This window comes from Hyperoodon ampullatus (assembly GCF_949752795.1).
Source record: "Hyperoodon ampullatus genome assembly, chromosome: 4".
Classification (NCBI taxonomy): domain Eukaryota; kingdom Metazoa; phylum Chordata; class Mammalia; order Artiodactyla; family Ziphiidae; genus Hyperoodon; species Hyperoodon ampullatus.
The window spans coordinates 98,588,872-98,616,378 of NC_136917.1; the positions used below are offsets into that span (position 1 = coordinate 98,588,872).

At 38.6% G+C, this 27,507-nt stretch overlaps 1 protein-coding gene across 1 annotated transcript in view; it reads left to right on the top strand.

Moving 5' to 3' along the window:
• Positions 1 to 27,507, top strand: part of ELL2 (elongation factor for RNA polymerase II 2) — a gene marked incomplete at both ends in the record, with an annotated part of 98,624 nt that overhangs the window by 35,613 nt on the left and 35,504 nt on the right. The window contains 6 exons of the mRNA XM_079701831.1: positions 8,532 to 8,653; positions 13,600 to 13,763; positions 21,206 to 21,465; positions 24,182 to 24,306; positions 24,469 to 24,556; positions 26,331 to 26,898. Of these exons, the coding sequence (XP_079557957.1) occupies positions 8,532 to 8,653; positions 13,600 to 13,763; positions 21,206 to 21,465; positions 24,182 to 24,306; positions 24,469 to 24,556; positions 26,331 to 26,898 (1,327 nt within the window). The remainder of the gene's footprint in view (positions 1 to 8,531; positions 8,654 to 13,599; positions 13,764 to 21,205; positions 21,466 to 24,181; positions 24,307 to 24,468; positions 24,557 to 26,330; positions 26,899 to 27,507) is intronic.

The following is a 27,507-nucleotide window of genomic DNA, read 5'->3' on the forward strand; positions in this document are numbered from 1 at the left end:
TACTTGACCAGGAGAATTGCTAAGTTTAGAATTATTTAGTGTGGTTTCCCTAAGTCCTTTAAAATGCAAAGTGGTTTTAAAGACGCTGGATCATATTTTTAACGGAATTTGGTAAGGCCAGAGTATTCTGTGAGTATTTTTATAAAGATGAAGATACTTTTAAAAAAAGAAAAATGTATAATATTATAATAAATTTAAGTTCCACAAACCAGGCAACCACTTGACCTAGGTTTGTGGGCTAAACATAGCACAAGGAGGTAAAAAAACTTTTTCATTCTGATGTTTGTACCACACAGTGCATGCTGTTTGGGATTTTTTTTTCCTCCTTTCATTTTGCTATTTATTTTGCCTGCTCTGCAGAGCCCTGGTTTTCCTCTGATCTATTTCAGTTATATCTCTAATTTATTAGTAGTCCTGGCGTAAGTCTTCTTCAGAGTGAATTTAATCTAGTCCCAAGTTTCTTCAGATTAATCCAACGTATATTTATTAGGTATCTGTCATGTTCCAGATATGTATGAAAGTAAGACCATGGTCCTTGCCTCCAAAGAATTCATAGTCTAGTGGGGAGGGAGACACAAACAAGTACTTAGCATGCAGTAGAAGTGAACCCAAGGGGCTGTGGGGACAGAAAAGGGAACCCATCTCACTGGGGAAGGGAAAGGCTCCTGAACTGAGTGTTAAACAAAGGATAAGCTAGTGCAAGCCAAGATAAGAAGTGGAGACATCAAATACAAGGTGGAGAGTGAGGCCCAAGTCTATTGGGAAGGAACCACATGTGTCCTATGAAATCTTAACAAACTTCTCAGATTCTCTTGGTGGCTCTCTCACTTTTCTTCTAAAAGCTACTTTGGCATTTAGCTCAAGTTTGCAGTCATTTTTAAATACAAATTTTCTGTTCTCTCACACTCCATAGTCTGTATACCTTTTCCCTGTTCTCTAGTATCTGCTATTTGCATCTTTCCCCTGCCACTAACTGTCACCCCCCCCTTTTTCCTGGAAATACCGAGCTACCAGCGAACTAAACCCAGCCACCTGGGCCCTTCTAAATAATTTTTGGCCGTGAAGTTACAAAATGAGTCATAACAAAACTCATTTTGAAGCCCCTTTTTAGCTGGTGAAACCAGCATTGGTCAATTGTATTTTAGTGCACTTAGCTAGTATGGATTCAGTTACATTAAGGTACTCATCATCATATCCAAGAATAAATATACACACACGTACATACACACATGAGTATATATACACATACATGTATATATGTATATGTGTATGCACACACACACTCAAACAACTCCATTTTTCCAGGGGAAAATGCCTTGGTATCATCCTTGATTTCTCTCTTTCTTTCATTCCTCACAGTCAGTATGTCTAGGAATCCTGCTGCCTCTGTGTGCAAAATATATCCCGATTCCTCCACTTCTCCCCATCTCCTGTTTGAAGCCCTCATCATCCCGCTCCTGAATTTCTGTACATATGCCACAATGGCAGGGATCTTTGTGGTTTTATTCATTAATGTGTCACAGAAACCTAGAATAGTGCCTGACACAGCAGGCGATCAGTTAATATTTGTGGAATAAATGAATTAAATGAACAAATTAATCAATGTCACCTTGGATGACATTGACATATGTTGGATATACCAACATTTAGAAGGTTGGTTTCATATTAAAGAGAACCATATTAAGAAAGCCAAAAATTACTCAAGGCACTTTTTTTCAGTTTCAGTTATATAGCAACTTGGGTGTATTTGACTTTTAAAAATTAGCACTTTACTCCTGTAAGGTGGTATTGCTTACTTGTAACCAATTAAAATTAGTTTTGAAATGTTGCCATCAACGATGTTATCCCCAAAACAGCCATAAATATAAAATAATACATTTTGGATGAGAATGCAGTTCAAAGGCATGAGTTTTCTGATAAGACTATATCCTATGGAAGTAACAGAACCAAGAAGTCTCGTTACTGGCCTACTGTACCCTTTCATCGAGAACTTTTTAAGAAGTTCTATTACTGGATTTAAGGAGCTATATGAAGCTTAATAGAAAAAGCTATACTACTTTACTTTTTTCCTTAATACTATACATCTTGCCAAAGAGGAAGAATGCAAGGAAATAAATGGACTTATTTTGTCCTGAATTATTCATATTAATTGGTACATGGCTTGCGTTTTTGGGATAACTGCCAATATTTCCTTTTGTGCAGATAAATTTAGCATTTTGCACTACTCTCAGTAAAGCCTCTATCATGTGGAAATTTCAGATGTTTATGATATGTGTGGGATCTTCTCCACTCGCTGTCATTCCTTGTCAATAGGAATATTTATCTTTTACTGATTTCTCTAATACTTAAACTTGATCAACTGCCAGTGAAAGATACCCTCCCCTCCCCTCCCCTCCCTAGTCCCCCACCTCCACCGCAGCATTGGTTTCTACATCTGGTCTGATCCGAGAGGGTTTTTTTTCCTTCCCTAAACCCATAATGTTAGGCCTAAACTCATAACCGCAGCTCTAGTTTGAAAAATAGGACTTGTGGCTTTCAGATTGAGATTTCTATTTTCTGTTCTGATTCTAGGTTTATTCTGTCCCTAAACTCTGGAACCTGAACAGTACATGCAAATATCAATACATTTCTCTAGCTAAACCGAATTTTCTAGATTATTAAGAAATTACAGAATTTTTTTTTTCAGAAATTACAGAATTATTAAAAGTCAGGAAAGGATTTGAAAACAATGGAGAATTCTAATGTTTAAGTGTTTGTAGCACTTTTTGTATCCAAACTAAGATATATAGTTTATCTATAGTAAAATAATAGATATTTTAGTCAAATAATATTAAGAGACAGGCTGCCCTCCTAAGATACTATAGGAGTGGAAGATGTGGGTTCTGAGGTCATAAAAATTAGGAAACCACTATTCAGTATGAAAGAACGTACAGCAAAGTAAATGATTTTGTTTAAGCTGGCATTTCCCAAACTTATTTGAGGATAGAACCCCTTTTTAATATAAGGAAACTTTTCAACATGCTTTATAATATTGGTGGAAAGAAAGACACTTCAGTTCTAGTCCTGGCTGAGGCTTTAATCACCATTTTTATTCATTCAGCAAGTACATATGGAGTGACTATGCCACACAATATTCAAGATGCTGGCAATACAGGGAACAAACCAGACAAAAGCCTCTGTCCTTCTAAGGATTATTCTAGCCAGAGGAGAAAGACAACAAACAAAATCTGTAAGTAGTGCAGGTACTAAGTGTTTTAGACAAACGTGGAGCCAGGGTCAGGAGGTCAGGAGTACAGGGGTTACAAATTTAAATAGAGACGTAACCTTGGGCAAGTCACGTCACTTCTCTCTGTTTCAAATCTGTAAAATGAAGACATTCGACTAGATGATCTCAAAGACCCTGCCAGCAGGTCTGCTTTTAAGGACCGAGAGTTGTCATGTCAAACTCTGTGGTATTGCTGGGTCATGAACATCTCATTGAGCATTTGCAGTCACCTTAGTAGAAAAGGCTGGATATTAGAACTTATAGAATTGCTGTCAAATAAAAGCTTATGTAAATTTAAATCATTTGAAATACCCACAACAGAACAAAGTGTTTATATTAAATAAATGAGGGAAAAAAACCTTGATGGTCCTATTTTTAATCTAGTGTGTACCTCAGTCCAGTGGAGAAACCTCTGCAGTAAAAGTACCAGTGGCTTTTAAGCAGATGTTAGCATGCCTCTGTGAGAAATTTGTAGCAGTGTGTACACTGCACTTCTGTCCTATATCCTTACGTAAATAGGAGGTCTGTGACTTGATATTGAAATGACCTTTCAGGCAGGATCCCAGTGCCACATGCCTGAACTTGTGTCTCAGAATAATTAGAAGCTTTGACTTACACATCTTGGTATATATACAGTGTTTATGTTAATTATAAATGTCTGAAAGTTTCCTGAAACTTTGTCTTCGTAGCTTTTTATCAAAGACAGACTGGAGTTTGGGAGGAGGGTTGTGGATTGTGGTCCTAAGCCTTTGATTTTCAGGCTCTCATATTTGGAATGAAAATTAAAATCTATGTTTCGAGTTGCCCAGAATATGGTAGTATATTTTTATATGTTTCATTGTGAATAAGAAACTGTTTGGAATCATAGTCTTTGATACTTTTAAAATAATACTTCATTCTTAAGATATTTAGCTAAAAATTTCCAGTAGACCATGGATTGCTAAATATAAAGGTATTCCCACTGACTTATAGGAAAAGCTCAAAATATTATAATTAAAATTGAGAAGTTCCTATCGTACAAAGGGATGCTCCTCCAAGATTATTTCTAAATCAGACCTCAGAATTTCTTTTCCCATGGTGATTAGCCCTGTCTCCAGAAGCTGATCCTAGGCCCGCCAATAACAGTCATTTCATTTTAACTCCCTCTCTTCATATTCCATATTCAAAGGCTAGTTTATAAGAAAATGCTTCGTAACCATTCTGGAAGAAATGACTGACTCCTATTTCACTATCTAGACAAGCTGTGGAATAGGTTCCTATATATTAGAGAGAGGAGCAGTAAGTATCCACAAGTTCCTCTGAAAGTCTAGTCTCTGAAGTGGGGACTCTGATCCCACTTTAGCTGTGACCCTCAGCAGTCCTACAGGCTCTGGTCCACTCAGAGGTCCCCATAGTTCACTCCTTCACCCCTCCTGCCTGCCCTAATTGTCACACACAACCTGCTCTTTCCATTAAGGCTTTGCCCAAGGAGCCAAACTGTTAGGCCAGCTATAAACATAAGTACTTTTTGTACATACATTTCATTCTGAAGAGTATATTCAGATATTAATGCAAATAAAATTTGTATCTAATTTGTGCCATCTCCTTCAGGAAATTAGATATACTAAATCTATAGACTGTATAATTTAAGCTTTTGAAATTTTAAAGATATGAAGATTGCCAGGCAACATCTTGCTCTCAGATCTTTTACAGGAAAAGCCTGAGATTAGGTCAGGCTGTACCATCTGCATTGCTGTTGATCTGAAAACCACAGAGGAAAGGAGATGTAGAAACTTAGTTGTGGCAACTCAGAACTTCATGTTCTCATCATTCCTTAACCTCCAACCCCACCCCAGCTCCTTGGCTGGAGAAAAATACCATGATATGCATCAAGATTCACCTTTGGGTTCCATCATGAACATAATTTGCCCTGATGCCTGCCCCTGCCCCTATCTGCTTACTGCTCACGTACACACCACAGAGTGGGACAGTGGGTTGGAGAGACTTCTGAGAAGTCCTGCTGTCATTCTCCATGCTACTACCTCTATTTTTCTTAAACAGGTACTTTTATTTCTTTAAAGATACCATTTCCCCCTCCACTTCTTCATTAATTTTCAGAAGTCAATAAAGTCAGAATTCCCTGACTTCTTTTCTACCTCTAGCTCTAATCCATAGTTTCTTAACTTGGGCCTTACTGACATCTTAGACTGGGTAACTCTTTGTTGTGGGACTGTCCTGTGCACTGTAAAGTGTTGGGCACTGTCTCTGGCCTCCAGTAGACGCCAGTAGCACCCTCCCACACCACATGTCCCCTGGGGGCAAAACTGCCCCTTGTTGAAAACTGCTGTTCTAATCTATGCGGGATACAAACTTTCAAACACTTCAGTGGGTACATAGCATGGGTTGTGTATTTTTTTTTATTTTGTTTCTTTTTGATCTGATTCTTTCCTATTCTGTTCATTATGATATTTTTTAAACGACTATAGCTTTTTTTCTATTCAAGATTCTTTTAAAGAATAAGAATATGAAAGTCTTCTATGCCCACCATCAGGCCAGACCCTAATGCTTTGAGTGGTGTGCACAGTAATTAATTCATACAAGGTATTTTTGTTATTAAATCCTCCAAATTTACACAAAGACATTCTGTGTGTGTGTTTAAAAATGAAAAAAATGTATAGGAAGATAATTTTTCACCTTAAGAAGTGTAAATGTTACTTAAGAGGAATCACAATTTAGATGATAAGAAAGGAAAAATCTACATTTAAGTATATAAAGGTTCGTTAAGAACTTTCCTGAATGAAATGCTCTGTTTAGTAGATGTCTGAGCTTAAGGACTCCAGTAATTAAGTGAAAAGTTTTCAGTGAAAGAATACCGAACATTTGTAGAATTTGAGTACAGACTCTAGTCACTCTTGCAAAATACAAAAAAACTGTATGCTTCTACTTTTTTAAAATACAACTTAGCATCTCCCAAAACAGACAGTCTTTCATACTCTGATATGTAAAGTGCTCCTGCATTCCCAGACCTGAGCCGCACAGGAAGGAAGACCTTAGGCCTAAACTGAAGCCAGAGCCTAGCCTGGAGATGAGCCTACAACCACTGTGGAAAATCTCCTCAACCAGGTTATGCAGATCTACAGGGACAGTTGAGGGGGAAGGTGAATGGAAGTTAAGTGAGTCATGGCTGAGGAAGGGATGTCATTCAAGTGTTCACACCTACATTACCTGTCTACTTCCTGTCCTAGACCTTAAGGAAGCTTTGGGCTACCGGGCACATCCTTTCTCTGACAGCAGAGCCCTGCTATTATTAGGGAAAAAAAGCAGACGTCAGTGAATGCTGTTACACCAGCCTGTGGACAGACTTGCTGTTCCCTTGCATGTCACACAAGCATTCCTTTGGCTCCTGCTCTGCTCTATCTCTATAGGATTAAGAAGTAAAACATTCCATTTCACTTCACCAATGTGTGTTTGCTGACTAGGTGTTCAGTTTGCATGCCCAATAAGACAGCCTGATGAATACTTACAGAGTAAATTAAGACTTGTTCACAAAGTTCCAGCATTTTAGAACTAGGGGAAATTTGGGGAAATAAAAGAGTAACTTTAGGGCCCCCCAGAGATATAATTTATAGAGTGGACAATTAATGTAGAAGCTTGTTACTCTAGCAATAAGAACTAATTTAAAAAGGGAGTCAAAGATAGTTTAAATTCATGAGTGATGGAGGATCTATGGAGTATTATCTAATATTCAACATCTTTGGTGAAATTTCGGCTCTCAAGCTCTGCATGGGTCTTCTGAATGAATCTCCTTTGAAAAGATGTTTACTTTTGACTTCTTTCTTTTTTCTTCTCCTTGTTCGTTGATTCCTTCAACAAACATTTATTGCATGTCTGCTATGTACCAAACACTGCAAATTGTCTCCCTTCTTAGCTTTCTTCACTCTTTTAGGGGGAGGGGTGTGGGATGGAGTTGGTGGCTTTAAATTATTTTCTGTAGATAAAAGATTAGGAGTCTTTTTAGAGTGAGCAAATCAGAGTTGCAGGATGTCCTCAGGGCCAAGTAGAGTTCATACATGCTTATGCTTACTAGCATATTCATGAGTGATATATATATATATATATATATATATATATATATATATATATATATATATATGCCAGATATATATATATCTGGCAGCCAGTTAGCTCTTAGTCTTAATCTTCCATTGGTGTAAAGGGCAGATTTGGAGGAGAAGAAAGAGAATTAGAAAACACTTTCTCCCTCCTTGCTTGTCTACTAAATTGCCAAGACCATATATTTGGAGGCTGGAGAGCAGGAAGTCATATTTTACTTTCTTTCCAAGCATCTTATTCATAATTATCATCTAACACCATGGTGGCCCCTGTAGACCCAAGGGAAGAAAGGTCTTGGGAGCTGGGAAGAGTGGAGCAGTTGAAAGACAGAAGTTTCCAGTTCATTTATTCACAAATGTTAAGCTCCTCCTGTGTGCCAGGAAAATGTACCCGGTACAGGGGTTCAGTAATCGAGAGCAACCCTGTCCCTTCACTTATGGGGCTTCCCATCTAGCAGAGAAACCAGACCTTGAGCAAGAGCATAGGAAACATCTGCCTGTTCCACAGTGTTGCCTAGGGCTCAGCCTTGGAGTGCCCTGCAGAATAATCTCTGTAGGCTGCTGACCTTGTTCTGTAAACATGAGGATGAGTACAAGAATCATAGGGCAGGGAGAAACACCCAGCTGCGTTTTGGTGTGAATGTAATTATGGTATTCACCTTATGCTGCTAGTTATTCTTCAAAAATATTGCTCCAAGAAGTAAGAATTAAAATGAAATGCGTATGTAATAAGACAGCAAAAGATTGGGATATGGACTCTATCTCGAGACCATCTAAATATCTAGAAGCTATTTAGCAGCAGGCCATGTAGCCAAAGGCAGAACCTGTGTATCTCAAAAGAGGAAGGGCTTTTTAGCAAGTTCACTAATAACTCTTCATGTGAACTATAACCATTTTCTAGTTTGAAAAGAAGGGGGTTCCTCTTATAAACTAATTACTGAGCCGATATGATTACTGACACTTTAGGGTAGAAAATGGAAATAAGAACGTGGTGAGTTCCAAGCATGCTCGTCAGATTCCTTGAATGATTTGGTAATATAAATGCTATAAATTTAGATGCTCAAGAGGGCTTTGGTAAAAAATGAATGTCGCTTGAAAAACAGTTAAGTCAGTCATCAGATCATTCTATAGCAAATTTATAATTTGAGGTGTTTCTCTCTTTGTCCCCCTTTTAGCTTGTCAAAATCCCTAAAAATGATCCCCCCAACGAAGTGCATACCTTTAACTTCTATTTGTCAAATGTGGGTAAAGACAACCCTCAAGGCAGCTTTGACTGCATCCAGCAAACCTTCTCCAGGTAAGTGCGTTCCAAGGTATGCTGAAGGGAAAATGATTTTTCTTTGAGGGTTTTCTTTTTTAATTCTACAATAAAATACATGGTAGTCATTCCCTAAATATTTACTGACTTGAATGGTAGGGCTCGTTTATTTATTTGAGAAATATTGAGCACATACTATGTGCTAGAAATTATATTTGTCACTGTGGGATACAATCACAAAAATTTTAAGATTCTTGCCCTTGAGGAATTTTTAAGGTATAGATTTTATACCTATAAAACATGGTTTATTTTGTTTATTTTAATTAAAGACAAGTTTGAGGGGTTTTTAAGTTTTTATTCACTGAATATAAATAAGAGTGCTTTATAGTATCCTCAGGACTCACACTCATAGATAAAGGAGGAAAATATACGTGTGCCTTATATATCCCCTTCCTCCTTCGCTGTGCAAGGCTTGTTTTAAGATAGGTTTTTAAAAATCTTTATTCTGCAGCAGAATGGAAACTAGAAATTAACCCCAGTATAGCAGTCATTTCTGATTTTCAGGGGAAAAAAGGAGGGAGGGAGACAAAAATACACACCCATAGCCCAGGGTACCCATTGGAACCCTTATCTACTTAGGTCCTCTGTAAACAATAAGCTACTTGTTTCACTCTTCTTTGCTGTGGTTGTTTCTGATTAAAGAACGGCCCCTCGTAGGAGTTTGTTCTGCCTGTGGATAAAGACAAGGCCTTAGAGCCCCCAACCTCCCGAAAAACACTGACATTGGCCGAAAGTTCCCCAAGGCCCCCAGGGCCGTCCATCCCTATCTCTCCTCTGTGTCATACTTGAAACTTTAATTGCTTGCTGTGTGTGGGAGAAAGGAAGGGAAAGTTGTGTTCCAAGTGAGGACGGAAGGCAGAGATACAAAATAAGACACTTCACTGAGAGAGGTCTAAATTTCTTCTCCCATTTAAGGCGACTAAATAACTTTTTGCTTTATCTTAATCTGCCATTTTCCCTGAGTATATGTTAATTTTGCTTTCTAAAAATTGCCTTCCCCCAAACTTATATTTTTTGGTATAAATTGCATGTGTTTTAGACTCTGTAGACTTTTCTGCACTGTCCACGGTGATAGCCACTGGCCACATGGGGCTATTTACATTTCAATTGATAAAAATGAAATAAAATTTAAAATTTAGTTCTTCACTCATACTAACTACATATTATAGGCTAAATAACCACATGGCTAGTGGTTCTCATAGTGGACAGCACAAACACAGAACATTTTAAATTGCAGAAATTTCTGTGGGACAGCATTGTAATAGATCATAGAATCACCAAGTACAAGGGTCCTCGGTGATTGTGTGGTTTCACCCCTTCACTTCACAGGTTGCACAGCTGGTTGGTTAGTGACTGGGCTGAATGAGAACTGAGTTCTAACTCCTACTTTAGTGTTCTTTACACACCACAGGGCACACCGATTTCTAATTGTGCCATTACCTGTAACACTTGTCTTAAGAGAATTATTTTAGTACAGTGAGAACGTTTTGACATCAAGTTGAACTATGTCCCATTAGGAATTTCATTAAGGAACTTAATTCCCTCTTCAAAACCAGGCCTATCATAGGTAATATGGTTTATCCCTTACATCATAAATACCCTGTGTGTTTATTTCTACCTTGTTTGGAGAAAGATTTAAGGTCACTTTACAAAACTATACATGATGTGCCAACAGAAAAGAAACAATTATTGTGAGAAAATTGTCATAAATACATTCGTATGATCCAAGTGTAGTATGAATATAAATTGAAATTTGCCATCATAAAAACAAAAGCACTCAGAGTTCCAGTTTTCATCCTGGCAAGAAAACCTTTTTATAATCTGGCTCCACCTTTTCTATTCAGTTTGATTTTTTATTTTCCATGTATCTTGTCTCTCCTACAGTTGTGCAAGCTCCTTAAGGGCAGGGGCTTTCTTACACCCATTTTCCAGTCTTACAGTGTTGGCTGAGCTCCATAAATAGATGTTCAAAAAATATATATCAACTAGTCTCCTTTCTTATCTTTCTTTTTAAATCTCCTTGGGCCTCACTTTTCTCATATGTAAGATGGTGGAAATCCCACACTCAAAAATTCCTTGAATCTGCCCGTTCACAGGCCTAGTGAAACTACATAATACAGCTCTGTAAGTAATGCATACTCAAGTATAGGAAACAGTGAGCTAGGCTAGAGAAGGACTGTAGGAACATTTATACACATATGTCAAAGTATTTAAACTTTTAAGGTAACTAAGTTCAAAAGGGATGAGTGGAGAATTCTGGAGAGTACCTTCTTGCCCACAGGGTTTATGGCTCTATTTTGTTTTCATGTAAAGATCTGTTTCTTGACCTTGGATGGTGAAAACTGTATCTTCATTGTGAATGGTAATAGGTTCAGCTTATTCTCACTATGTAAATTACTTAGTAAATAATAGGGGGAGATGTTGAAATTCAAACTTCCTGCCACCAGACCTTCACACTGCAGACTTTTCTCTACTGCAGTCTTTTCTTCCTACTCACCCTCCCTCCCTACCCCTTCCTTTCCTTTCATTGGTTTTTCAGCTCAAGTAGGCCTCATTAAAAAAAGACAATAAAAACAAAATCGGGGCTTCCCTGGTGGCTCAGTGGTTGAGGGTCCGCCTGCCGATGCAGGGGACACGGGTTCGTGCCCCGGTCCCGGAGGATCCCACATGCCGTGGAGCGGCTGGGCCCGTGAGCCATGGCCGCTGAGCCTGCGCAGTCTGGAGCCTGTGCTCCGCAACGGGAGAGGCCACAGCAGTGAGTGGCCCGCGCACCGCAAAAAAACAAAAACAAAAACTGCCTCCCTTATACTCACTTCTGGAGCCGAAGTCTGGCTTCAGTCCCCACCATTCCACTGAAATACGCTCCCCGAAGAGAGCCTTTACCTCCTTGCCCATGAACCCAGGGGATGCTTATTGGTTCCTTATTATTCTGGACTTGTTGCCAACATTTCACACTGTGGACCACTCTCTGATTCTTGAAGTATTCTATTCCCATGGCTTCCATGACACACTGTTCTTCTAATTTCCCTCTACCTCTTTGGTCTCCTGCAGCCTTTTTATCTTCCTATTGATTATTTTAAATATTAGTGTTATTCACAGTCCATTCCCTCCTGAGACTGCTCCTTACTTCTTCAAAGTCACCAACCATGTGCAACACTGAATTCACTTTCTCTCTCCCATCCGTACTCCGGTGTCTCACATGGCAGCTCCACACACCTAGTAACCTGGGCACAATCTTTAACCCTCGACACCCCCCACCCCCGACCCCCACCCCCACCCAGGCCATGGCTAATCTCTGACCAAATCCTGTCAATGCTGCCTCCTCACTATCTCTGGAATTTGTTTACTGTTCTGCATTCACACTGGTTCAAGCCATTGCTTCTTGTCTGTAATCATTCAATAGCCTCTTAACTGGTCTCCTGCTTTCACAAGAGTGCCCCCTTCCTTCCAATCTGTTCTTCATCCAGATTGATTTTTCTACGGAATAAATAGACTGTTTTCAGTCTCTGTTATTCTTGGGGAAAAGTCCAAAATTTATACTATGACCTCCAAAGCCCTGTGTGATGCACTTCTTATACCCTCTTTTCAGCCTCACCTCTAATTGTTCTTGCCAGCTCTCTTTGGTCAAGCTGAAAACCTTCTCCTTGTTTCCTCTCAGCCTGCACACATTGGTTATCCCTTTAGAACACTTTTGTCCTTCCCCCTTGTCTAATTATCCCTCTAGATCAGCTCAATCACCACTTCCTCTAGGAAGCCTTTGCCTTGCCCACAAGTCCAGGTGAAGTACCTTCCTGGGGGTTCCCTGTCCCCTGTCACTTGTCACACTGCATCATAATTTCCAGTGTGCTCATCCTTGTCACCCATTAGAGAGCTCCTTGAAGGAGGGACCGCATCTGTCAGTCCTTGTCACAGCCCAGGTACCTCACACATTGCCTGGCACACAGTCTCTGCCCAATAAATATTTATGAGATGAACGAACTGATTTTTTTTAAAATAGCATTTGTACAGACAGTTATTAGCAACTTACAAAAATTTTATCAACCCTTATTTCTTAGCATCATAACAAAGCTACTTCCAATTAAGTTTAGAAATAGAATATTAGACCTGTAGTGACATTTTCATTACTTCTACATTCTAGTCTGTTTTAAGGCCATAATAATTTCTTTTTAAAATACTAGCATAACTGTTACCATAATCCCCTAATATTAGCATAATACTTTGAATACAGAGCCGTCTTCCTGGCCAGTGCTAATATTCGTGATTGTGTAAATAAAAGGTTTCTTTTTTTAATATTTCTGCAAAAATCTCCTGTCCAGTATTTTTCAGTATTTGCTATATCAAAAGATCATCTTATAGAGATTTAACAATGGTAAATATAAAGTTTAAAATTTTTTAGGGTATTTGGGTGAATAGTAATAAATTAAACTATGATATTTGGCAGTATTTTAGCCTTAAACTTAATATCTTATTAAAAATAAAAAGCATTATTATGGTGGGTCTGTTTCATCTAGTCAGTTCTAAAGCATACATATTATGGTTCCATTAAAAGTAAACTTTTAACATTTCTCACATCAGTGGTAGGTAATTCTTTTAAAAATGACAGTAGAACTACAGTGCCCATCAAGACTCTGGTCTTCATTCCAAGTACTGATTCTTTTTTTTTTCCAACATTTCATGGATTTGGTCTCTAAGATCTCATTTCACCCATTCTATCCAGAATATGGAAAAAAAAAAATGTGATATCAAATCAAGAGGAGAAACTTAAAAATTTTAAGTAAGCTTTACATTTTAAAATGACTAATATTAGTTATTTTGAATTGCAAAGTTATTATTAAAGCTGCTGGTTTTAGGATTATACAATTTCTGCTTGCCTTTATTATGCAAAATGTGGGACATATCTAACAAGGCACCATCTTACCTGACAGCTCTGGAGCGTCCCAGCTCAATTGCCTGGGATTTATACAAGATAAAATTACAGTGTGTGCAACAAATGACTCGTATCAGATGACACGAGAAAGAATGACCCAGGCAGAGGAGGAATCCCGCAACCGAAGCACAAAAGTTATCAAACCTGGTGGACCATATGTAGGTTTGTATAGATACCTTTCTCCTTCTTGCTGATTGATTGGAATAATTCAAGATCACTCTAGGTAAATATTGGTAATATTACTTAATGAAAACACAGAAATTAGTTTTCAGAACACTTTGAAAAACATGGTCAAAAGTCATTTATTCTCTTCATACTGCTGACAAATTGAAGAGATTGAAAAGTTTTATTTCTTTCATAAATCCCAGATCCTCTATTGGCCATTTGTTATTACTTTACAATACTGGGATCTGCTCAAGTTACTTTACTATGTGAGTTTGTAATAGTGGTACAGTTGTGTTTTCTTTGTCACTGGATGATGTAATTTCAGTGGTGGACAGTATAGTTCTTATTTTATACTTCTGGAGAGTTATTTTTATAGTAAAATCTATTAGTAGAACTTATGAGTTTTCTATTAGCAGAACTTCAAAGGATCTTTGCACAACAAGGAGGTTTTATTGCAAAAGTATAAAATGTGCTTATAGCAAAGCATTAGGGTGATGCCTCTTTGGTACCTCAATTGTGATGTCATCTCAATTATGGATCCTCATCCTCATCTCTCCATTAATTAAGAACCTGCCCTACCCCCAACACCTTTATCATCAGCTCACTCAAATATCCATCAAATTGAGGGGAATTAAGACCAGACCAGCAAGATGAGTTTCTCCTTTACAAGCAGTGACCCTGACAGTTTTAAAGAGTTAATTCACAGTGACTATTAACAGTAATAGAGAGAATCACCCAGAGTGAGGATGAGCTCTATGAGGCCTCGGTCAGTTTAATAACACAAGTCACTGGATAGTAAATGATGAAAGGATATTAATTTGAAAATGTAAATGCTAACAAAAAGTCTCTTGAATAACCAGATCCCTTAATCAACATCTTTCCATGGTTTGGTATAATTCTACTTCTGTATTTTCCCATTGCTGACCCAGCTACAATACATTCAGCTTTGAGAAGCTCCACTAGTATCTTTAATAAGTATTTCTTTGGAACAGAGCCAGTGCTCCTGGGACTTGGTGCTTAGCTTAGATACATTTAGTTTGGTTTAACAACAATTCATGGCTTCCCCAGGTATCTGTACCCACGGGGCCCAGTTCCCTGCCCAGTAAGTTACTAGCAATGAGATTTTTCATCTTCTCTTTCCTGCTGAATGAGGTAACAACTTCCAACCTCCTTTCTTTCTTCTTTATTCTCATAGGTAACTTAATTAACTTTAGTAGGCTAAATCTCAAATTGTTTTTAAAATGTATAAGATCTGCTGCTCTTAAATTTAAGTGCAAGCTATGAATTTGCTGTCCCTATTGCTTTGAGAGTGTTTTTTAAGTCCAATACCACCAATTTATAAACAGTAAGACAAATTGGTGTGTTTGACAAAGGAATAGAAGACTCCAGCAATCAAAATGATTTTTTTTCTTCCCAACATAACTATCTGAAAACCTTCACCTTGATTTATTCCAAAGCTTGAAAATTAGCAATGATCACCGTACTTTTCCATTGAAAGATCCTTGGGCGTCCCCTATGTTCATGTGTTTTTGTTTGTTTTGATAGGGTCGGTACAGCTTACACAAGAGACTTTTCAACACCCAGAGTTATGCAGGCCATACATGCCCTGATGGTATGGGAATTTTGGAACTTGCAGGGTTTCTTATAGGCACTACAAATAATTTATATACATTTTTTAGAGTGACCACATAGAATTTGAGGCTATCTAAATTTAAATCTGAACCAGATTACATCTATACCATTTTAAGAGGAGCAAACATATGTTCCCCCCTGCAGAGCCCCACAGTGACCTCTGCCAGCCAAGTGCTCTGTTTAACCTTCTCCTGTGTGCTGTGTCCTCTGTGCCCTGGGCTACTCACCATCACAGCAGTGTTCTTCTCTGGTCTTAAATCTTGTCATTAACCTCCTCAGCCCTTTATTCTCTAGGTCAAGTAACCCCAGCTCCTTTTAACTTTCCTTAATATGGCCTGTATCCCAAGCCTTTAATTATTTTTATTGCTCTCCTCTGGACTGCCTCCAGTTCTTCACCTCAGAATTCCAAACTGCACACACCACTCCTAAGAAAAGACTAATCAATTCTGAATACAGTAGAGCAAAAGACTAGTATCCGGATTGGCTTTTCTGCTGTTTCTTTCTTTTTATATACATATATTTTTTTAATTTTTTTAAATTTATTTATTTATTTATTTATTTATTTTTGGCTGTGTTGGGTCTTCGTTTCTGTGTGAGGGCTTTCTATAGTTGCGGCAAGTGGGGGCCACTCTTCATCGCGGTGCGCGGGCCTCTCACTATCACGGCCTCTCTTGTTGCGGAGCACCGGCTCCAGACACGCAGGCTCAGTAGTTGTGGCTCAAGGGCCCAGTTGCTCCACGGCATGTGGGATCTTCCCAGACCAGGGCTCGAACCCGTGTCGCCTGCACTGGCAGGCAGACTCTCAACCACTGTGCCACCAGGGAAGCCCTCTGGTGTTTCTTTTTGATTTTTTTACTCTTCTTTATTATGGCATGTTTTGATCTTTTTCTTCTAACTTTATCCATTGCCAGGCCTTTACCATGTTTCTTTCCTTCCAGGCAGCTCAGTTTGTATCCTTCTGCTTTTTTCAATATCTCAAAACTGACCCATTCAGTTCTTTAAAATGCTAGTCGGTCACCCTTCAACACTAATATTACTCAGCACCTCCTGAGTGCTTGCGATGCACAAGGCACTGGTTAGCACCTTACATGTAGTTATTCATCTAAATCTCACAATCACCCCATGAGCTGGGTTATGATTGCCTCTCCATTTTACATATCAAGTTGTTGGTATCAGCAAATAGCAAATGATAAGAGTTTGGCCTCATTAACAAGTTATGTTTTTTCATAAGACAACAGGAGATACCTCTTTAGTTCTTAATTGAATATATCATATAAAATGATACCAAAAGCTGACCTCTGCCAGCTTAGAAGCCTCTGCAGAGCAAGGTTTCTTTCAATAGTGTCAGCCCGAGTAGAGGACAAATAGGAATAATGTTGGTCTCACTGTGGGGGTTATGGTGGCATCATCCAGTCCTCTGATAGTTGAATTAGGGCACAAGCCCAGTGTAAGGAAGGGAAGGCTGTGCTCTTAGGGGTCAGCTTGCCTAGGCAACCAGGAATGTAAGTTTCTGTGACCCTTTAGTGGGCTTGGGGTGGGAGTGGGGGAAGGCCTATTTTGCCTGGAGAGGAGCACAGGAGAAGCTTTAACCTGGAAAACATTGTTATCATTTCTTCAGTAATATTTCCAGTTCTACTTACGCCATTTATATCAATGATGAGCATTGTTGTGTTGTTATAATCCTTCCCCTTTGTTTAAAAAAAAGAAAAAAAAAGTATCACTTCTAGTTTACCAGTATCTTAAGTCTGCTCACTGACTCCTATCTAAATTCTGGAAATTTATTGAATTGTAAATTTTGGTTATTTTATATACCTAATATCTATTTAGGTATATAAAATAACCCAACCAACCTAATTTCTAGGATCCTTTTTCCAGTTTTCCCAACTTTTCCCCCATCCTCCTTATTTTTGATATTACTACATAGTACATGTTTGAGTGACCTTGGACAAATCAATTAACATCTGGAGACCTTAATTTTCTCAAATATTAAAATAAGGGGTTTGGGGCTTCCCCGGTGGTGCAGTGGTTAAGAATCCGCCTGCCAGTGCAGGGGATACAGGTTCAAGCCCTGGTCCGGGAAGATCCCACATGCTGCGGAGCAACTAAGCCCGTGCACCACAACTACTGAAGCCCGTGCACCTAGAGTCCTCGCTCCACAACAAGAGAAGCCACCGCAATGAGAAGCCACAACGAAGAGTAGCCCCCCGTCGCCACAACTAAAGAAAGCCTGCCCGCAGCAACGAAGACCCAATGCAGCCAAAAATAAATAAATAAATAAACTGATTAAAAAATAAATTAAATAAGGGGTTTTGAACTTAGAATAACTTCTAAGTTCCTTTGTAGTTCTAACAGTCTATGACTGTTGTTTATATATGTTTTGATAGTAAACCTTTTGAAGAAGTGATCTCAAATGCTAAGTAGTGGAGATGGATTCCATTGCAGTGGATTATGTATTTAACCATGACAGAGTCACACCACTGTCAAGGTCCTGCCAGTGTTTTTAAAACCTTGGGTCAGTGTTGCCAGGGCTTTTAGTTAGGTTCCACAGAACAGAAAAACAACTGCAGAAGGTGGTTGCTGTCCCTGCTCTCTTTCTGAGGGTCTGTTTTAACACCTTCCTTTCAGATTGTTTACTCAGAGTCATTAGACGGAGGGCTAAGTACTTTTACCATCTCATATTAAATGGAGAAGCTAGCGGTGGACTCCTTGTTATGAAACAAAACGGTTCAGATATAGTCCCAGATTACCCAACTCTGTCTGACCCGCTGCTGCTGTTTATATAAGGAGCCCAGGGAATTGATTAGCAGTTGGGTCTGGGAAGAGAATTAGGTTCTCCCACAGGCTTTATTAAAAGGGCTTTCCTGAGGCAAATGTAAAAAATAAAAATAAAGCCTTTCTTCTGCCCACTTTGAACCACATTTTCCTGCTCTTTTTTTGCTTTAGCATCTCAATTCTGTAACTGCTTAGAGTACTAATGTTTTCTTCATTTATAGCCTTTCTTAACCTTAAATCAGAGGACTCCTTCCTGGTTGAATAGGCACAAATTGATGGGGAGGCAGGGAGCAAGTGATCTTTGTGCAAAACTCTGTGGCCCAGTGTGGCTGGATTCTTCTTTCATCATTTGAAAGAAATGGGTTACCCTACAACTTGCTGTTTAAAATGAGGTAAAGGTGAAGTGAGTGTTTTGTGGGTAGGCGATTCATGGACCAATGATAGCCTAGCATTAGGCCCCAGGTGAGACTCCAGTGCTGTCACATCCCTGCCCAGATTCTAATTGCTTGTTAGACATCATACTTTGATCCCTTTTAAGGGCAAAGTGAACCTCCCTTATTTGGTAGCCCTATGTCTACTTTGGGAGGGTGGGGTAAACTCAGGAGACCTTGGGGCTCTCTTGAGACTGTGGACCAGAGGTTGGTGAGACCTACAAAAGAGGTAGGGCAGCCTGCAACACAGTGATAGTCCTGTTTTTGTTTCTATTTGTATTTGCCTTCCTTGCTGGCCTGAATTCATTCTAAATGACCAGTCATGGTGTGTGTGAGTCTAGTTAAAAATGATTCTCTGCTCATCCCTCTCCCCAGAGACGAGTGTGGGAGAGGGATCCATAGTCAGCTTGGTTTGGGGAAGTGGAAGTTAAACAGGTTTCAGGGGGGAGGGGAGTGTGGAATTTATAGCGTTTCCTAAACTTGTCTGACCTAACTCTATTCTTTCTTTCCAAAAATCCCTATTGAAAGTTCAAGGAAGTAGTACTGTTTGCTGACACTATTGCAACTGAGAAGTGGTGGGTTGGAAGGTTTGCCATTGCCACTTTAGAAATTTCAATGTGTCTTCAGACTCTGGCAGCCTGGTAATGTGCAAAAATACAGGACAGGCCACCTTGATTCTGCTCCTCTGTCTGCTTGTTCACTTGCTGTCATTCACTTTGACACTTTGCTGGTCATTTCACTTTGCAAGTCATCAAAATCTAGGTCTGCTGATAGACAAAGCAGCCATAGCACTGCCTACAGGAAGCTTGCAGCCCAACATGAAGCAAGGGCAGACATTAGGCATTTGTTCATAAAACCTTTCCAACAAAGAAGTACAAGTAGGAAAATTTGGATATTAATCACAGAACCTTCCAAATGCTAAGTCAACACTCTACTATTTGAGCTTATCCCATTGAAATCCTCAGTTTTCTCATCTGTGAAATAGGACGAAGGCCTACCTCATCGGGTTACTTTATGAGACTTTATACGTGTAAAGCTCTTAGCACGGTGCCCCTCCCCCATCCCATAATTGGTGCAAGATAAATATTAGTTCCCTGCACATCTGACATTGATCTAACTATCTCTGAATTAAGAAAAATACAGAAAACAGATCTAAATCTATCTCCAAAGCTCTAATTGTACCTTAATTTAATAACTTTTCTTACCACTGGGCAGTGGCCCTTTAATGTTGAGTTCCTTTGTTGTGCAGTATTTTGATCTGATATTTACAATCGGTTACCTCCAGATAGTAAAGAAATATAAGAGCCAGTGAGACCTTTCTTTCTCCTTTAGGTAGGATTGTATCAAACAAACAGCCCCTCTGGCCAGGCCTTGGGAACCCAGCATGGACAGAACTACTATTCAGTAAAGCCCCATTAAGCTGTTTTCACCCAAGCCAACAGCACTTTAGAGACTGCTTTTACTTATCCATTGTTTCTAATTGCTAGTATTGTCCCTAATGCAGTTGTTCCACCTTGTATGTCATTACCAGTTCTTCCCCCTCTTTAACCAATGCGCATAGGGTTGGAGGCTTTAGTAGTGACGTATGAGATTTCACTTCAGAAATCATAAAGTGAGGGTCTAATACAGTTTCATTCTAATCTCTCTTTCTTCAGCAAGGAATGGTTACCAGGTATTGTCAGTGACCAGCCATGTACTGATGGCTTCACACATCCATATAGTATTCAGGTCACTACAGCCCACAGTATTTTCTAGAAATAGCCACTTGCCAAACACTTGTCATTGTTAAGTTTAATCAGAAAGTGTGTTAGTTATGTGAATGGCACTGGCCTGTGCAGAAATGGTGTGAATGCCTGCTTTTACCACTTTCCATTCCTCTAACTCACCTTGTAGTCTCAGCACCACAGAGGAGAGATCTGCTTGTCTGGCCCTCTTAGACTGTGTTGGTTGGTTGGTTGGTTGATTGGTTTTGTTTTTGCTTTTTGACTCCTAGAGTATGTTATGTCTGTTGAAAAGGAAGATCACCCATGAATGCCCTGGTGAATGTTGACCCCAAATTATGCCCGACTCTCCTCTTTGTGGCTTCTGAATCTGTGAAATTAAGCTAATGACTGAGCTCAGCCAACAGTGTGTCCTTAGTGAGATAGACAGGTATTTTTCACATTTCACATATTCGTTGTATTCATATCTGCCAACGAAATGACATACAATATGTAGGTTTAAGTTCTGTAAGTAGCACAGGTGAGCATGGAGATTACTTTATTTCCACTTAACATCAAATGCCTACAACCTTAAAATTTCCAGTGTGTTGCTATGGTGTGTGTCACTAATTATTATCTGTGTGTATAGCTAAGTGGCCAAAATATTTTTATAATACATATTTATTCCAATAAATGCTTCTGTCAAAAAATTCTGAATCCACATTTTAGGCCATTTATTCAGAATGCTCTCTGTTTGCATACCTTTTTAAAGTAAAAACTGAAATATGAAGTCTTTATTCCTTCCAGAATGAAGAGGTACCTAAATCAAGAGTTGTGGAAATTGAGATGCTCATTATATTATCACCCGCAAATGTGTAACAATGTCATTTCTACTGGACTTTAGGGAAAAGAGTGCAAATTCGGAAAGCACCTCAAGCTGTTTCAGATGCAGTGCCTGAGAGGAAAAGATCAACCCCCATGAACCCTGCAAATACCATTCGAAAGACACATAGCAGCAGCAGTGTTTCTCAGCGGCCATATCGGGACAGGGTGATTCACTTACTGGCACTGAAGGCCTATAAGAAACCTGAGCTGCTAGCTCGACTGCAGAAAGACGGTGTCAATCAGAAAGACAAGAACTCCCTTGGAGCAATTCTGCAACAGGTGAGGACAGCTGGAGAGAGTTCCTTCTGCTTACCTTCTTGTTGGGGAGTTCATTTGAGAAGGCTTGTTGCTGTTGTTGTTGTTATCATTATTATTGAGGTAGAGAAATTTCAGGCTCGTTTTGATCAATGATATATGAATATTAAGTTAAATCATCTTGATTTAAACACTTAATTAAAAACTAATTGAAATGTAGACATTTATACTAGGTTTTATAAGTTGGAGCCTTCTGAATTATCAAGTTTCGAGTCATTATCTTCATTTGGGTTAAACAAACTTTGCCCTGAAATTCCATTAAAAAAAAGTAAACGAAGTTTTGGTTATCTGCTTTTGGTCTTGAATCCGCTGAACTATTGCCATAATTTTTATTGGTTTATGTAGGTGAAGTTACACAATGTGTTTTTATTGGTCTTTGGTCGGTATAAGCTAGAATATTTTTACCTGCTAAATAGTTTTGAATGTGTCTTGCCCTGCATGCTGTTTTCGCCTGTAATACTCTGCCTTTTTCAACCATTGGGTATGCTGAAGTCAGTCACCTGTCTTCATTAAAGGATATGAATATGTAAAGTATTAGCACTGATCAGTTACCGTATAATCACAAGCTTAAGTATAAAAGTAAGTAATTTTGTTAAAATCAACAGTTCATCAGACTGTAGCTTCCTGTATTTTTGAGAATGACTTTGTGTCATAAATGTTGATTAGTATTCAAGTCCACCAGAAATGGAAGTCTGCTTTCTTTATTTTTTTCTAAAGCAGTAACATTTCCAAAGTTGTTCTTAAATTTCATCATTAAAAAATAAAATAAACCTGCAGGTTTTCATGTATTATTCAAAGAATAACATTTTTAAGTCCTTTTCATCTGTTTTCTCTTATATTCAAGACATGATACCAAGTGTCATGAAAGAGTGAAACCATAATCTCCAGTTCTGGGTTAACCAATCCCCAAGGTATCTTTGGCAATTTCAGGGATCTTATTAAGTCATTTGAGCACTTTTTGGAAACACTTAATTGAAACCCATTTGTCACATAGCAGTTTTAAGAGCTCAAGAGACAGGATGAAAGAATGAATGAGGATGAGGGTATAGGTGTGTGTGTGTGTGTGTTCAGTTTTTTATTTGGGGAAGGGGGGAGGTTCAGGTTATAAGTCAAAATATTTGGTGACTGAATCTCCAGAAAGGTTGTAAATTACCTCCTAGGTTAGAGGATGAGAGGGCAAAATGATGGCAGAGGCAGTTCACCCAGAGGCTGCTACTGATGTATGTCAGTAGTCATGTGATCATGAATATGTGTATAGATATAATTTTTAAATGTAGGTATACTTAATTCCTGAGCAAGTGGGATATGAGTGTCATTACTGTTGTTTACTTGATAGAATCTAGAGCATAGTCTCATCCTAGCTCCATATTAGAATCCCTTAGAGAACTTTTTTAAAATGCCAGTTCCTGGATTTCACCCCAGACCAACTAAATGGAGCAACTGAATGGATACTGAGCCATTGACTGAGATGGGGAGGGATGGAAAAGGAACAAGAGTATGCAGAGGAATCAGGAATCCTGTCTTACATACATGCTATTTTGACGATGTCTATTAGACATATCTAAATGGAGATGGATATTCAGTAGGTAGTTATATATATATATAAGAGTCTGGTGTCCAGAGGACAGTTGAAGCTGGAGTTATAACTTAGGAGCTAGCAGAATATAGATTGTAAGATCGTTGTATTTATTCCACTTTGAGAAATCTGGTTGTATCTCATGTTAATTTATTTGCAAAGTTGAATTTTAAGATAAGCCTATCATTTTCTACTGTACATCAACATTAATGTTAGTATTCAGCTGAGCTGTGAGAAAAGCATAAGCTATCATATTATATTTTATAGTACTTTTAAAAGACACAGAAAGAAGTGACGTTATTAAAAAGACCATTCCAGTAGGAAATGAAAAGAAGAATATCTTTCTGCCAGCCTTGAAAATGACTCTTGGTTTGGCCCCTGAATCCATACATTCATGTTGTTAATGGATCCTGGGCCTGGATGCGCAAGGAACCGTAGTTAAGGGATAAGACAAGATTACACTTGCAAATAATAACAGTAATTTGGGGGTTATTTTGGTTTCTGTTTCCGTTTATTGGTTTGGGGGAATTTCAAGGACTTTGAAAAAGTGGTTCTTCAGGAGAACTGGCAGCTATAACGAGCAAGCTTAGCAAGCCAAGAAGATGACAGACAAGATTATCAGAATTGATACTGTTTATGGAGATAATTTCTGTTGATTACTGGAAGGGAACGTTTGTAAACCAACATATGGGCACTGTTTGGTTTCTACTTAATACAAGTGATCAAGGACTTGTAACTCAAAAGTAATGGAATTAATAGCCAGAAATAAATAATGAAGATATTAAGAAAACTGTTTTGGATTCCTTTGACTAGAAAAAAAAAATGATTAAAAAAAAATCTTCCTCCACTTTTTGCATAATGTAGGATTACTATTTAACAAATGCAGTGGCCATCCAGGAAAAAAATATTTAACTATGTATATAAAGTTTTATTTAATTCCCCAAATGAAGTCAAAAAGCATTTATTGAGATCTGGCATATGCAAAGCTATGTCCCTTTGGAGCCATTTGATATAGTTATTTTCAGTATAAATCCAAAAGGTTGCCTGTTTTAGGTTAAGAAATAGCAAAAAGAACTAATGCTGTCTTTTCATACCATGTACCAGGTAGCCAATCTGAATCCTAAGGACCTCTCATACACCTTAAAGGATTATGTTTTTAAAGAGCTCCAAAGAGATTGGCCTGGATATAATGAAATAGACAGACGGTCATTAGAGTCAGTGCTCTCGAGGTACGTTCTTATTTTTTTTTCCTTTAAAAATTATGCAAATAAGTGATTATTATAGTCATTGTTATTTTAGTGTTGAGATGGGAAAAAAGAAGCAAGGGTAGGCTTTCTATCATGAACATTTGAAAATTGTCCCCCTAACTGGAACATGTGTGTCCTTTCCAGAAAACTAAATCCATCTCAGAATGCTGCCAGCACCAGCCGTTCAGAATCTCCTGTATGTTCTAGTAAAGACACTGCATCTTCTCCTCAGGTATTGCATAAAATTATATAATCATAGCCCTGAAGTGGACTTTAGGGGCCACCTTGTTCAGGTTTTCTGATTTATACGTGAGAGAAATGAGACCCAGAAAAGCCGCACAGCTTCCCTACCCAAAGTTCATGGCAGAGCTTACTCTAGAATTCAGGTCCCAGCTCCCAGCCCAGAACTCTTTTTCACCATATAACACTACATTAAGTCAAGGTACTTAATGTCTACTCTGATTTTCAATCCTTGAAGTTCACGTTTTGTTGTAAGATTATCTACTTTTCCATTTGATCACTAACTTATCCAGTCCCATATCCAGTCTTAGATTATATAGAAAATAGAAGATATTTACATTTGTCTAAAGCACGTTCTAGAAAAATATTCTTGGGGAAAAATGTTTTTAAAATAAGCAAATAAAAAACTGCTATTTCCATATGTTTTCTTAAAGTACTTTTTGATTAGATCCCAATCAGAATATTCCACTGAGACTCCATTCCAGCTTAGAGTTTCCCCCAAAAGATTCAGTTGGAAAAAGATGGGGAGATCCTGGGCAACATAAGAGGTCAAGCCCACCTGGTTCTCAGACAACCTTGAACTCTCAGGTCTTTGAGACTGGCAATGAGACAAACCGCTCTACCCCAGTGCTGTTGACAGAGTGTTCCTCTCTCTGGACCCCCCTCCCAAGGCTTAGGGAGGCAGGACAGATGTGTGCAGAACAGTTAGCGTGCCCTGGGCAAAAGGCTATTCACATGTCAGAAAATGTTAGAAACCTATTGTGAGGAACAGAGGAGGAACAAAATAAAAGCAATTCTGTCCTTGCATGTATGTTGTCTACAGAAGCCTCAAATGCCAACTACTATAAAGCTAGTTATACTCTGATCTAATTATGTACTAGGTGTGAGATCAGTGGCCCTAAATTCAACACAGAATAAATTAATGTGATGATTAACTATTATTTTCTTTCAAGCTAAAGTTTTAGCCACAGTATTACATTGGATGTATGCTTTGTACTTTTCAACTATCTGACTTTCCTTTTTATTTTAAATACTGTTATTGTTGTTGCTGGATTGGGCTAATATTAGCATGATTTTTGAAATTTTTTGAAATAGTAACTCCATATAATTTTTATGGACTAGTTATTCAGACTTATCTTTCAATTCAGTGAAAAGATATATTAAGGGAGAAAAAATTGGATGACATTTCAGCAATGATAGAGGTATGTAGAGAAATTATTCTGAATGTGCTGGTTGTTGCCATCTTAAGACAGCCAAAATATGTATAACTGGAGCATGTTAGCACATTTGAAGAGATCAAATAAGTGTAGGCTTTTATTGCCCTGTACTTACCCTTGTTGGTTCTGACAACCAATAATGTTAAAAACTGCTTCTTCCTCTCACTGAATATAACTAGGTCAGCTGTGGCCAGCAGAGGAAGGAGGAGGCCACCTCTATTTAATATACTCCTGAGTGGTATAATCCACATAAATTGGCCTAGTCTCTCAAGGAACTTAGGGTGGGGCTGTATGATCAGAAAGTATAAGTACTTCAAGAAACATATTTGCCAGATTCTGCTTTTTTACATTAGACATGAAAACTTATTGTAGATTGTTTGTGCTTAAGCTTGGAGGATGGTTAACACAACGCTGGTAACGAATTTAAATTGGTTATAAATTTAAGTATGAATAAAATTACTCAGTTGTTCTTCTAGTAACGAGTGACACATGTATTGAATTTTAGTGCAAACTGGCTCATCTGTTTTCCCTGTTCCCCCCCCACCCCAGAAACGGCTTTTAGATTCAGATTTCATTGATCCTTTAATGAATAAAAAAGCTCGAATATCTCACCTGACAAATAGAGTGCCGCCAACATTAAATGGTCATTTGAATCCCACCAGTGAAAAATCTGCTGCAGGCCCCCCGCTGCCCCCTGCAGCCGCTGCCATCCCCACGCCTCCACCGCTGCCTTCAACCCACCTGCCTGTCTCCAATCCTCCTCAGACTGTAAATTCTCACTCCAATTCCCCTAGCACTCCAGAAGGCCGGGGGACTCAAGACCTACCTGTTGACAGTTTTAGTCAAAATGGTAGTATCTATGAGGACCAGCAAGACAAATATACCTCTAGGACTTCTCTGGAAACCTTACCACCTGGTTCAGTTCTACTAAAATGTCCAAAGCCTATGGAGGAAAACCATTCGTCTCACAAAAAGTCCAAGAAGAAGTCTAAAAGACACAAGGAAAAGGACCAAATAAAAAAGCATGACATTGAGATGATTGAGGAAAAGGAAGAGGACCTTAAAAGAGAAGAGGAAATTGCCAAGCTGAACAACTCCAGTCTGGATTCCAATGAAGGTATTTAGCATTTGTAAAAACCAACTACATGGGTTAAATGAATGGGAAGAGCGGACTATCCTGAATATGAGATTATGCTGCTTGTAATTAGTAATGCTTTTTTATCAAATGACCTTCTGTTTAGTTATTAATCTTAGTATTGTCCTTTTGAGCAAATTTTTTTTCTTGCATTTTACAGCAGTCATTTTCTGTCTCTTTTTAGCCAACTATTAAACATGGTTTCTATGTTTCTTAAGATGGTGACATTTGAAAATGACCCTGTCATCCTCCAGAGACCCCCTTTTAGAAGGTGAACTTTGTTGCGCTTTTCCAGAGCTGTCACAGTATTGTGCAACCTCAACATGACCTATTATATGCCATTCTTGAACTGATTTAACCAGACACACAATTAGCAATAAAAGTACTCAGCTCCTTCTTTACCAAGAAGCAGGGTCAACCCTGCTTTAATTAATAATAGCACAGGGGAAATGTCAAATTCTTTATAAAACAGGCGAGGTAAAATTATATATGCAGATCCATAACATCATCTTCATTCAGAGTGAAAGCAATTTATCTTCTGCAAGGCTGTTGGTGATTAGCTTGATAGATCTTGGGATTTTTTTTTTTTTC